At 34.6% G+C, this 14,088-nt stretch overlaps 1 protein-coding gene across 2 annotated transcripts in view; it reads right to left on the bottom strand.

Annotated features, from left to right (window-relative positions):
• Positions 1 to 283: 283 nt before the first annotated feature.
• Positions 284 to 14,088, bottom strand: part of UBR2 (ubiquitin protein ligase E3 component n-recognin 2) — a 57,817-nt gene continuing 44,012 nt past the window's right edge. For both annotated transcript variants that reach the window (XM_050316738.1, XM_050316737.1), the window contains exons 35-47: positions 13,421 to 13,569; positions 13,280 to 13,335; positions 12,777 to 12,873; positions 10,623 to 10,690; positions 9,994 to 10,129; positions 9,271 to 9,361; positions 8,337 to 8,467; positions 6,443 to 6,551; positions 6,138 to 6,194; positions 4,580 to 4,657; positions 4,135 to 4,305; positions 3,329 to 3,430; positions 284 to 2,544 (exon numbers count right to left, since the gene is read on the bottom strand). In XM_050316738.1, the coding sequence (XP_050172695.1) occupies positions 2,403 to 2,544; positions 3,329 to 3,430; positions 4,135 to 4,305; positions 4,580 to 4,657; positions 6,138 to 6,194; positions 6,443 to 6,551; positions 8,337 to 8,467; positions 9,271 to 9,361; positions 9,994 to 10,129; positions 10,623 to 10,690; positions 12,777 to 12,873; positions 13,280 to 13,335; positions 13,421 to 13,569 (1,387 nt within the window). In that variant the 3' untranslated portion in view covers positions 284 to 2,402. The remainder of the gene's footprint in view (positions 2,545 to 3,328; positions 3,431 to 4,134; positions 4,306 to 4,579; positions 4,658 to 6,137; positions 6,195 to 6,442; positions 6,552 to 8,336; positions 8,468 to 9,270; positions 9,362 to 9,993; positions 10,130 to 10,622; positions 10,691 to 12,776; positions 12,874 to 13,279; positions 13,336 to 13,420; positions 13,570 to 14,088) is intronic.

The following is a 14,088-nucleotide window of genomic DNA, read 5'->3' as shown; positions in this document are numbered from 1 at the left end:
TCTTACATTTATAGCCAGGGAATTGCAGATGTTGCACATCCAGGTATTTCTGTCAGCTTGTGATTAACAAGGTGCACACCTGAAGGAACAAGCTCAGCAAAATTCTAAAAACAACATTTAGAAAGTACCTATTGAATGAAAAAGCACTTACTTGATGCTTTCAGCTTTGTTTTGTATTCTGTTATGATGACTTTATGTTTGGGAATTTTGTGTGGTTTTGCTGTTCTTTTTTTTTTTTCTCCCCCCAAACACATAATACATTCTAGATTGTACACATAATTCATAAATATTACAGTTATCGCCAATTTATTACAGATATTATTTCCCTGATACTGAAACAATGTTATATATAAATATTTCTACATTAATATAAATACATGCAAAACAAATCAGAAAATAGAAGTCTTGAGTAAAGAATGACCAAATTGCAAAAAAATCATAAATTGTGTACTTTGCAATTATTTGTGGTTGCAGTCTCCAACTCTGATCCCAGAGGGAAAAAAATCCTTCTCACTGTATTTTGCTTTGCACAGAGAATCAATTATCAGTATCATTAATTATCTTTTTAATGTTATGCTTACAGGAAAAGAGTTTTTCAATGCAGTTACACATTTGAAACTGTGGCACATAGTTCAAAAAGCAAGACTCTCTGCAAAGGAATAGTAATGTCGCCAAAAAAGAGGGATTTCTAAGTACCATGCACAGAAAATCGTTGATATGTCAACCAGGTTAAGTAGGGGAAACCAGAGATAAAGCATTAATGTTCTTTGCTCCTGCAACTTCTGCGTGTCTCTTGATAAGAAGTGACAGCAATATATAAATGATTCAATCTACAACAGGTAGTAGAGACAAAAGTAGTCTGTACTGTTTTTAAGAAAAGGAAATCCACATTCGCCAAGTTTCTTTATTTCGTACTTCACATCTTCACTCAATACTGTTACTGAATGTTTGAAAAATTGTCCTGTACACCATGAATATACAAAATTTATCTGAAGCATTAAATCTGTAAAAATAGGAACAATTCAGTCAGACCAAGTGTAACTGAAGACCTGGTAGACAGTAAAGGGAACTGCTTATCCGGGTTGAAGATGTAAGTCAGAAATTAAGACTTAACTAAAAACCCCACAGATTACTAAGGAAACAGAACTATGTAAATTAAGATTTTACTAATTTGTCAGAAGATAGGAGAAATAAAGGTAATGAATTTTATTTTAAATCAGTAAGCATAATGTGACTTTTTAGAGACACCTTGGAGATCTAATTACATACTAGAAAACTCACTGCCTTCAGGCACCCTCATATCAAGTGCAAATCTGCGCAGTTATAGAATATATTTATAAAATATACTATATGCAAACATCTTTACAGAGCTTTAAATTAAGCCAAAAAGTAAATATACTTGATGGGACAACAGAAAAAAAAAAAAGAATCAATGCAAAAATGTGGGCAGTGTGATTGTGGCCCTTCAAAGCCAGAGGAAACTATTCATTTTGTCTGCAACAAAAAGGAGATGGGATTTGCACCTTAAAAGTTGACTGTCAACAAAAATGAAGAAAATATCCTCTGTGATTCTGCAAATTAACAAAAAAATCAGCTTTTGTGACTTTTACGTGTTTTTATCTTAACTTCTAAAGCACAATGTCAACGCTTGAATACCAATAACCTAATTGAAAGTGAAAGGGTTTCCCAGCTAAATTCAAATTAAAACCCACATAATCCTAAGGAGTGCAATGCTCTGGAGAAAGCTTTAAATTATTTTACTTGTAAAGCTAGTGTTAGGTTTTTTTTAGTTAAAAAACAACTGGAAGCAAGAAAGCTGCAAGAGTACAAATGACAAAATCATTTTAGATACACCAAGTGAAAGAGTGAATTATCCACTGATGCAAAGAGAAACATCCATTTGCTACATTATTTGCTTCCTTACTTCATTCCATTGCATGTACACACAGCTTAAGTATTAAAATGCAGAATAATAAATAAAACGGCTCAGATTACTAGCATGGGGCAAAACACAATCAATAATTGTGCTCTATCTCATTTCTGTTTCAGCAGTCTTTTTATCTTGCAGTTTATAAGAAAAATCATAGTCAGACTTCCAAAAAGAGTCATTCTTTTTTTATCAGAAACTTAAGTTCATTTGCCCAGGTTTATAACCCAAGACATTTCTGTGAAGGAAGCACAGTGCAAATTATAGGACTAATAAAACTTGCTTACATAGAAAGAAGTTTACTTGATTAATGTTAACTGGTATCTTTATGAAATACATCGTAAAACAAAGATTAAATAACAGGTTTGAGCTTGTTGGGGTTTTTTTCCTCAGAATTTTTTCCTCATCCCGCCTTTGAAAAGCTTACTGAATTACAAAAATCTTTAATAAAGTTCCAGTCTTCAGCAGATAACCATTATAAATGCTGCCAATCAATGCCAACTAGTGTTTGATTTGCTTCTTGTGCGTGTCCAATTTCCTCTGTGATACTGTGCTGCTGCCAGAGTTTTTGAATCTTTTTAAATCGCTCTTTGCACAGATGTAAGGGATTCCCACGCCTGAAAAGGAGATAACACTTATCAGGAATGATAAAACACTGCAACTAAGCACAAACACTCAGGTGAGATATATTAAGTATTAGATAACCCTTTAAAATACTAAAATATTTAGACAACCCTTTAACATCATTCTCTTATCAGAGCAAATCAACAGATATTTGGATTAGTAAACCGCAGTGCTACCTTGTGTGGTGCCCCACCCTTACAGCTCAGCAGTTCCCTCCAGCCTTTGGGAACCTCCTGTACAGCCCCCAGACCTCGGAATGCACCTTTGCAGCAATCTTTCCAGGCTGAACCAGTTCATGTTCTCTGATTTTGACCAGTTTCAAAAGTAGCAAGAATTAATATTATCATGTCCCCAAATTATTCTCTCGTAGGAAGCAGAGACAGGAGTTAAGACAAAGAACTAGCTCATTAAATAAAATAATCTCATCGTATTTTTGCTTGGTATTAAATTAACACAGGTTATACAAACAAATGCACTAGATACAAGTAAAATTTTCAGCCTTAGTTTCTAGGCAACTTTACAGATGCTAAAAAGATTTACATTTTTAAACTTCAAGACAACTGTTTATAACCTGGAAAAGATCTTCCATTAAATATTTTTGACCTAAAACCACACATTAGCATTAAAAAGTTTGAAGATATTAGATGCAGCAGCACAGTCAAAATATAAAGATACTTATATAATTAAAATCAAATAGTAACATTAAAAGTGTATTTTACAAACCAGATAGTTTTAGAATTCCTGCCTTTAAAAGATGTATTTTTTTTTAATATTTACCTGAGACCCTGGTCTGTCTCTCCATAGTCATCAAGATAAGGAGGAGGATAAAAGCAGCCCTTTGTTTTCCCAGCTAAAAATAGCACCTGACATTCTCTTACCCTAGAGAAAAACACAGAGAAGTTTTTTAAGTATTGATTTTTAGATTACTAGTTTCTTATACTTCCATAAACACTGCTTTTCCAGTTCTTACCTACTTTCATTCTGTATAATCTGCATGTACAGATTTTTAAAGTTTTTTTTGTTTTTGTTTTTTTGTTTGTTTGTTTTTTTAAACTAAAGAACTCATTCTCTTCCTGTTATAACTTCTCCATGGTGGTTAAAAACAATGTGGTTTCATGGCATATTATTAGCAGTCTGTGTAAAATACTCAACAAAACCACAAGAAAAAAACCAATTTCACTTCTCACTAATCTTTGGCAAAGTGAAAATAGACATTATCTAATCTTTTCCTGTATGCAGGAAGATAGATAATGTGAATTTTCATGGTTTTAACAGCAGCAGCAGTTACAACAAAATTTAACTTCATCATTCTGTAATACTTAAGTAGAAATAAATGCACAGACAAACCAAATTCACTTTTAAATGAAATTCAAATTTTCTGTGATATTTAACTTCAAAGAAACCACCTTTTAACCTTATACCAAAGTATAGGAAGATGAATACACTCTAGTTTTAGAGAACCCTATTGTTAACAAAACACTACCTTTACAAACCAAGCCTGCAATCACATTTATAGAACTACTAATTTCCTGACTACACACACCGCCTAACCCGGCAGTATGAGCAGAGGAGTTCCTCCTTACCTAAGGAATATGCCCACTCCAGAACCACAAGTGTACGTATGTGCAGTACAGGCTCCAACATCTTCCCCTTCTAATTCAGTCTGACAGCAGTAACTCTGAGAACACAGCATGGTCCCACACACAAGGCACAATGTTGGGGCTCTGCTTTTATCACCACCTGATTTCGGACACCTTTTGTTAAGTAAAAAAAAAAAAACAAAACAAAAAACCAAAAGAAAAAGAAATTCACTGCATGTATTAACTCTGGATGGTAAAAAGATTCAAAAGTTAACAGTTGCAATTTCTACTTCTCTGAAATACAGGGCAGTTTTGCTGACAAATGCTATGTGCCATTAATTTTATGATTCTCTATGCAACTTTCTGAGACTTTCATGTTAGAGGTTTCCCAGTTCATTTAAAGGAGCAGAAGACTTCAGGTTCCTCGCTATAATTGCACACAACTTACGAGAAATTGGATGCTTGGTTAATGAGGCAGCTGTAGTCATCCGGAAGGTCTATTAATTTGTTGGATTCTCTTGCATAGCTAGAATAAAACAATCAAATCAACCACTCAAATTTCAATGAATAATACACAAGTGAATAATACGCAAGTGAATTCAAACTCATTTGTGTTTTCCTGACTCATCTAAACAGCATCTGTGAATAATTAAAGTTTTAAAGTTTTCCTCTTCTCTGCCATTCAGAGTAAAATGGGAACACATTAAAAAGGAACCAACATGATCTCTCAACTAAACCACCTCCTGTTTTATCACATTTTCTATTAATTTGACAAAACACAGAGGTAGAAAGTCAGAATAATACATGTCATATGTATACTTTCAGCAAAACCTCAGTATGAGGTCAATACAGATTTAACTAAATATTTGTTCTATCCCTTATCAGTTTGCTTTGTATTTTCCTTTAGTCACTAATACTGAATTGAAAATAGTCTGACAATCAAGTTCAGAGAATTTGTATCTTGCAGAGAATGAAACATTCATGAAATGAAAAGGACCTATTTAATAACAAATATTTATATATTTAAAAATAACAGATACTGTACACTAAATTTTAATAATCTTCAAGTCTAGGAATAATACAAATTAGACTACAAAATGTTAACAGAGTTTGTAACAGAAACAATGTACAAGAACGTGCTGAGAGGGAAAAAAAATCACTATCAAGTCAGACATAATCTTGGGAAAAGCAGTTAAGAATCAGCAAAAGGAAAACATGGAAAAAATCCCAACAATCACACCTAGGCAGGAAATCAATTACACAACCACAATACTCCTATTGTATAAGATTCTGTTAATAGTCTGGTGTTTAACAGACAAAGTGATTAATTTTTATTTCTGTCACTTACGCTTATCCTATATACAATGTTGAAAGATTAACTTTATGTATTTAGCACAGGGATATGTTTACAGTGACTGCACTGTGAACCTCACATTCATTTATAATTACCTGAATAATTGTTAACCACTATTTTTACCCAGCCTTCAGAAAGAACAACACCCTAAACGCTTTTCTACACCCCCAAAGTAATAAATGTGATTTGAATTCAAAGTAATTGCTTAGCAAGAAGAAATTTATGAAAAGGGAATTTTCTTTTTAGCAACTGACTCAGTGTTGGTTTCACTGAAGGAATTGGATTCTTTAAAAAGATAACTCCAAAACCTCTTTGATGCTTGTATTTTTAAACAAAGGTTACAGATGTCTTACAGTAACAGCGTATTTTTTGAATCGGAAGGTACAAAGTAATAGGAAACGTGAGAAGAAATTTTATGGCCTCTAATTACTGTGGGTCAGTCTAAACAGTCTAAATGTTACAGTTTTAAAATTTACTGATTTTAGCAATATTTAGTTTTCTTACACTTTCCCAAAATATCTTTGCTTATCCCATAATATCTTCGTCAGAACTGATACTATGTTGTTATAAACACCCTTTACAAAAAAATTTGGAGAAACAGCAACATTAAAGTTTTTTCCCCGTCTCTTTCTTGAAATGTGGCTATTTTTACCTGATAGCTGGTCTCTTGCCTTCCAGATACCTTTTTACTTCATTGTTACTGCACCAACTACAAGAAAAAAAGAAACTGGATTTTAACTGTAATGAATGATTTAAAAAAAAAAAAAAAGAAAAAAATCCACAGTACATTTATTAAGTAACCCTACAACCAAAATGATTTCCTTCAAAACACTTATTTCACAAACACTTTTCAAAATCTACTATTCACTTCCATATATGCATTCCTGGGAGAATACTTATACTACTATCTTGTGCAGGACTCATTATATTTAAACTAAGCACAAAAACACAACTTACCTTTCTATTAAAGTGTTCAGAATCTCACTGTTTTCTTGAAAAAGGCAAGTGAGGTTGTTTGGCAAGGAAAGATAGCTACATAAGTGTTCAAACTGGTTTGCTCCATTTACTGCAAAAAAAAAAGTGTAATTCTCATAAGTATGTTCCTTTTTTTTTTCAAAACTGTATTCTCCAGCACCCAAAACATGGCATGAAGATTGGAAGTGTTGAAGGCACCAGACAGGTATGCTGGAAAACTGCCAGTAAAGAAAAGCAGCTTTCCTCAAATTTCCTCCCTAAACATGTTTCAAGAGTAGTCATGTAAGAACCACAACTGAGAGCTGAACAGCCTTTACAACTTCATATGTTTTTGTTTCAATGTCCCCCAATAAATGGCTACTTTGTGCTTCTTGTGAAAGGAATCAAGACAGGTGGTCAGTGACAGGCAGTGTACCACACCCTCAGAAAGAAATATAGGAATTGCAAATGTAAATGCCAAAGTTTACTAAAATATCTAGGACATAGTCCCAGACTGCCATATTCACACTAGTCTACTGGTTTGACTCTCCTGGCCTCTGCTCTCCCAACATTCAGGAAAAAGTGTACCAGTACCTCTTCTGGGGAACAGCCTCTTTAACTTCTGAACAGAGGAAGGAAGAGAATTAGAATAAAAACTGCGCTCACTTCTCTGTCATGTACAAGTAATTTCTGTTCTGCAACCCCCAGTAAACCACAGAAAAGGAATATAAGCCAGTCATGAGGGATCCAGGGAGCGGGAAAGGAACACAAAACACCCAGTGACACAGATGCCTGCAGAACAGCTCGCAGTGGTGGGAAACTGCAGGGCCATCCAAGCATCTGGGACTTGAGGATTGTAAAAAAGAAGTGAAGCAAAGCCTTCCTTTTCTGCTCTCTTACAACATCCTCTTTGAAGGCCCACAGACCTACTGTCTGGAAGTACATCTACACTTTGCACCTCACCTTTAAAGTATCCATACAATAAAGAACTCAAGTGATCTCTACTGGTCGAGACTATGAACTTGAGAAACCTTGTCCCAGAAAATAAAAGTTCAGGAAAAGAGGTTTCTTTCTTTTGGCCTAACCGATGAAGTATTGTGACTGTTACAAAACTAAAATGGTTAAAAATTAAGAATCTACAATTTACACACAACTGGTCAAGGAAACACTCTGAAAGTACCAAATCACAAACACACCCAGGATGAGAGACAACCGCTGTTCTTATATCAGCTCAGCACCAAGTATTAGCCTTTGTTTTAAACATGGGAGTCCTGATGTGCTGTGAACCTACTTATTATTAACATCTTCAGATTTACATTCTGTCCCTACACCTGCCATATGTGGAGGACAGTGAAGTATGTTACTAACGTCAATTATTTGGGGTGTAACATAACATAGTGTGTTTATAGGGAGATCATAGAATGGTTTGGGTTGGAAGGGACCTTAAAGACAGTCTGCTTCCAAAATCCCTGCCAAGAGGAGGGAAACCTTCCAATAGACCAGATGATCAGGTTGCTCAAGCTCCCATCCAGCCTGGCCTTGATATTAATTATTAGCAGATGCTGATTGAATTAAATCAATGCAAGCAAAAGGTTGTCTCATTTAAAAATAGTAATCTATAGGAGCTTTGAAATAATCCATATTTCCCTTATTAACAGAAGAGCATCAATTTCCAGTTTAAGGAATCTAGAACGGTGTTTACTTCTATATTAAAACTATATTTTTAAAATAAACAATTTTTTTTTGTCTTTTTTTGTTATGCTGATATGATTCTGCACTGGTAGCAAGTCCACATTCATTCAATCAGTTTCTTCAGAAAAGAGAGTTTAAATGTAATTTGTTTTGACCATTAATGTCTATGTCTTGAAAAGGTGATTTAATACAAAGCAGACAGTACCTTGAATTTCTGAGGGTGCCGGGACTCCATTTAAGTAATGAAAAAACAAAGCAGAACATCTCAGGAAAGGCATGATTCCAGCTTTTAGATTCTTCCACAGGTGCCAGCCTGAGGAAATTTCTTTCAAGGCACTTAAGGGAATACAAGAAAAAAAGTTTACTTTTATCTAATTGTTTCAGTTTGAGAGCTATATTTAGTAAGCCTTCAGGCATATTGCATATTAAATTACTGACTTCAGTTGAAACAACCATTATGCAAAGTGTTTATTTCAAAGCAAACTCCAAGAAAAACAAGAAACTAGAGATTCATAAAAATGTAACTAACTGGGACAGTAATTAAGAATAATTTTGCATGAACATTTCAGATCACAGAATCACAGAATGGTTTGGGTTGGAAGGGACCTTAGAGAGACCTTAGAGATCATCTAGTTCCAACCCCACTGCCATAGGCAGGAACACCTTCTATTAGACCAGGTTGCCCCAAGCTCCATCCAACCTGGCCTTGAACACTTCAAGGGCTGAGCATCCACAGCACTTTTGGGCAACCTATTCCAGTGCCTCACCACCCTCTCAGTAAAGAATTTTTTTCTAATAACTAATGTAAACCTATTCTCTTCCAGTTTGAAGCCATTCCTATCCCAACAAATTTTCTGTACTCAGACACTGCCAATTCCAGATTCTGCAAACCGACTAAAGAAAAAATTGTTCCAGAGAACAATCTACATGAGCAGGTGTCTTCATGATCACAGAGAAATTTATGGGAATAGTTAATTAAGTGAATCTAGAAGTGTTGGATAAGAAACAAGATACAAGACCTCCCAAGTGAAAAGCATCATCTTTCACCACATTATTAAATAAAATTCAGTCAGTAATTAATGTTGAGTCCAGGAGGGAGAAAAATACCATAAAATTTTATCAAAAGATCACACTTTTACCTTCCTGTACACTGGCAAAGAAATTTATACAGTGTAAGCACAGCTAGTTCCTCTTCACTGTTAGTGTTTTCTTGATCCATGCCATTCTCTTCTGAAGAAGAAATAAATAATTAAGCAAGTTTTTTCATATATACATGATTATACAACAAGAATGCATTTTTTCAAGTTTTGATAAAAAAATGCCCAAACTAAGTGAAATATTCCACTGGAATAGAATAGGATGTACTAGAAAAAAGTTTTCTGCTGCACATCCTATGGGTAAGTTTATACTATTGTCAGCTCCAGTGAGGTGTTGGTTTCCTTCTTCAGTTGGTTGGTTTCCCAATGTACTTGCTTGGAGTTCTTTGCTTTCAGCACATGAGGCCTTATCCACCTCCTCTTGCCAGAAGGTAACATTGATGCCTTACTTTCCTAACTGCAACTTATTCATCATGCAATGCCTAAGCCAAGACTCTGCCATAAACAATTCCACACACTGGATGGAAAGCTAGGATTCATGCCTAGCTATGCTCCAAAAAACTTCCACTGTTGAGCAATAAAGACAAGATGACTGAACTTGCATGAGTACAGTTTATAAATACTCTCTATGGACAGAAAGACAGAGCACCAACAATTGTGTTTTGCAGCTATAAACTGTGCACATTTACCAACAGCATCATAGCTTCCTCCTAAGTACAGATTTGAGGAATCATTTCAATAAAAGTTGAAAGAAAGTGGCATTACCTGTTGATGAGGTAAGTAAAATTTGTATTATGTGTGCCATAGTGACTAGGTGAAACAGGTGAAGATCTCCAGTGCCAAGACTAACCCCTGAAAAATCCTGACAATGTATGGCAGGGAAAGAGAGCACCAAGCTTACCTGTAAAAGAAAACAAGAAAGCCGGTACATTCCTTTTCCTTTGGAATCTTCCCCTTTTCTCTGCTCATGCTGCAACTACACCCTTTGAAGGGAGACTTAAGGCTAATTTTGAAGCTAATTACACAGACATTATATAAGAGAACAACGATTAACTATCAGGAGAGTTTTAAATCTTGTTGTTTTGTTTGGGGGGGTCTTTTTTGTCCCTATTTTTTGTTTGTGGTTTGTTGAGGGGGGGTTGGTTTTTGTTTATTGTGGTATTTTTTTAACAGTCAAAGAGCATATATTCTGCTGCATTTTACCCTTTTTTTATATATATACATAAGAATACCTGAAACTAAAGAAGTCTTTAAAATGTATTAAGTAGTGAAAAAATTAAAAACCTGAACATTTTGAAAGGTTCCTAACTTAGAGTAAAGAAAAAGCTTTCAATAGTTTTTACATAGTGCCTACTGGATCAAAACATTATTAATATATACTGTGGAATACGTACCAATAAATGGAACATGTCAATATCAAGTATGCAAGGAAGATTTCCATTTTTTTCATTAGGCACCAGTGCTAAATATTTTGGAGAGGGGAAAAAAAATTTAATTGAACATTTATACATGAACAGATTTTAGTGTACTTCAGTTACAAAATGAAAGCCATCTCCTTCCTGTACATGCTTAAAAAAAAATACAAATGTACTTGTTTTGGACAAAAAGGAATCAATTCAAGAGTTGTTCAACACTATTGGAAAAGGCTCTTGCCTATTTTATTCTACTGAAATGAAAAGAAGTAGCCATTTGCTACTCCCATAGTAACTTTGTTTCACTTCTTGGGTTTCCTGGGAGATAAAATGAGACAGTGTCTCAAACTCTGACCCAGAAATAAGCTCTAACACTAGTGATTAAATAGGACCACTAATTGTTGCTGGACAGCTGCTCAAAGATGCAATTTGCTTAACTTGACAAGACTCACTGAACTTGCCCTACATAAATAATTTGCCTTATAGACTCAAAAATATACATATATAACTTTAATTAAGAAAGAGCGAGATGTTGGTCTCTCCACCTCTGTAGCATTCACAGTAACCACAAATTATTAACTAAAGCACTCCAGCTGACAACAGAAATTCACGCACTTAATAAATTCCAGGCACCTCCATCTAAAAGCAAACAATACAAATTAAGTGTTTTGAAAACGTTACTACATTTTTTAAGTAACAATCAAGGACAATTGCAGACTTCTTTGCTCCAAGCAGTAAAATCTGATTTATAATAAAAGAGTTTCAATTGCAGCTATGGGTATAGTTTTATGATGCAGCCATAAGTATTAAGCTGCCAAGTTTAAAAACGCTACTGCAGTAAAAAATAGTCTCATCATAAGAACTTAAAAATACTTCAGTCGAAGACTGCTGCCTTGCTGGCCAAAAAATTAATTAGTTGAAGATGTGACATTTCGAATCTATTTCTATTACTAAACATTACATCACTACTCAGATTTTAAATGCTCTTCCTTTTGTAAGCATAGAGCCACAAATATACATTTATTAGTATAACAAATGTTTCTATCAAAAATGTGACCAGAGCAAGGGATTTACCAAACCAAATTTTTTTCAGTAAGTCACCTTTATGTATAGTTTATAGAATACTGACAGATCAAAGGCTAATAATTTTCCTTATTCCTAGCCTTGAAAAACAAAATAACAGAAACTTTTCCTTCATATAAATCAAAGCAGTACAGTTGCTTCTGTCAGCCGGAAGGAAGGAGAGGTTTGAAGAAACATTGATACAAGTTTTCAAGAATACCCAAATCACACAGAGCACCATGTACTACTCAGTTCCCATCAAGTAGCAAGCAGCATCTTTGTCCTGCTTCACAGAGAAAATGGCTCAACCATTACTGCCATGAACTGGTAACAATTAAGTTTTTCCCCATAAAGCTGCCAACCGCTTGCTGAAGTAGGTGGTATCCATCTACCAGTAATTTCAGTATATGAATGCATTTTAAAAGTTTCCCTGCTCTAGTGGTTGGAAATATTAAAGCTATCATCCCATTTTATAATACCCTTTCAGAATACTCCTCTCATGGGCAATTACTGCATTAGGCTGAACTTCAGACTGTTCCTCTGTATCTACTAATGCTTCAGGTTTGGAACATTTTGGCTGTTCTCATTAAAATTCACAATGAACATAGGACATTACATACTAAGTCCTGTCTTACCACAAATCCTACTTTTAAAAGACAGAAAATTTTGCAGATATATTACAGACCTCTACAAATATCCTATTTCCTTTCCACATTATATTGATCTTAATTTCTTCATAATTAGATTTCCAGTACATCCCTTTTGTGAAGGGCCACACTTCCTTCTCCTTTGCTCTAGGTGTCTTTCTAAAAAGAGGAATCAACAGAAATCCTTCACAGCAAAATATCCATGCTTCCCTTGAAATGTATCTTGGAGCTGCAGACCAAAAGAAATATCCCTTTGCTTTTTTCCATGGTATGACATAGTATGTATAGGTGGAAATATCAGCTCTTGCTTTATTCCTTAACACCAGTACATAAAATAGTTTTCTAATCAATACCAACAGTCATTCTGAAAGCATTTTTCTGTATCTGTACCTTTGGAAAAAAAATCAGCATAAGGTGGTAAACTTACATGCTAATAGAGTACAAAAGTGACCCTGTACTGCTGAAAGAGATGAAACTGTCCAGTGAGCTGCTGCAAATCTTGTTAGTGACGTAAGGCAGTCGTCCTTGAAAAACAAAGAAACAGAGATACAGTCAACCAAGTTCCTCAACATGAAAAGAAAGGCCTTTTGACTTACTGCATTTTTTTCAGGTTTCTCCACTGCAATTTAAGGGGGCAGTTGGACTGTGTAGTATATGATAGATACTTATTTTATGCAGATACACAAGTTCCTTTCAGCATTCTTAAATTTTGACTGTTACCATGAGAAACCATAACCTTACTAAATTATGTGTTTATAGAAAAAAAAGTAACAGTTTTTCTAGATGTGATTTTAAAATAGATTAATAAATCTCAACAGTAGGACCCAACAAATAAAACTATCAAATAACTGTAGCTTAAAATTTCACTAGTGAAGCACAATTCCCTCTTTTTTCCACCAATTCAAAGAGGAATTGCTATTTGATCCTTACCTGTCGACAAGGTAAATGACCAAATAATGGTTTATCTTCATCAGCTAAAATTCGTTCTGTAAAACAAAAATAATTCAACCCTGTGAGTTAAACTAGATTCTGAAAATCACCTAGAAAGGAGCAAAATTAATGCATTAGTACCTATAGTCTGTATCGTGTAAGCACAGCTCCCCCAGCACATTATAGGTACACGTGGATCTTCTTCATTTGGATGAACCTTCAAGCCTACTTTGTATGTTGCCGTACCAAAAGTTGTCAGCATCTCTTTTATGCTCTCAGAATAAGGATTCCTGAAACAAAGAAAACAATATTACTAATTCATTATTTTCTCCACTGGCAGCATAGTACTTTAATAATAAGCATTCATCCATAGCTTAACAACTGGATTTTTAAAATATAAGTGACAACTCCAATATCCTTCTTTGGATCTGGTATTCGGTAACCTCTTTTTTTGTGACAGATACATTCGAATTATTTCTTGATTATTTGATTGGAATCAATCTCATTTTTTAGTGTTAAGTATATTTAGTCTTCAAAGATTATATAGTTAAGGCTAAATTACAAGAAATATGCATGATTGATAGCTAAATCTGTTGCCAGCTGGGACAGGTGCCTCACATCTTTGTGTGCAGCTGGGAGACAACTGTCTGTACCACATAATGATTTTATTACTTTCTCTTCAAGTCAAGAAAGGGTAGAACCTAATACAAGCACACCATAGCAGCTAAAATTATATATTAGCATAGTCTCCATTTCATAGTCTTCCTTCATGTTTCACATGTTGTGCTGGCTATAACAATGAATCCTTC

This window comes from Myiozetetes cayanensis, unplaced genomic scaffold, assembly GCF_022539395.1.
Source record: "Myiozetetes cayanensis isolate MyiCay16 unplaced genomic scaffold, myiCay2020 scf2-11, whole genome shotgun sequence".
NCBI classification, from domain to species: domain Eukaryota; kingdom Metazoa; phylum Chordata; class Aves; order Passeriformes; family Tyrannidae; genus Myiozetetes; species Myiozetetes cayanensis.
Note: the sequence above shows the minus strand (reverse complement) of the source record. Positions and strands in the feature narration are given on the sequence as shown.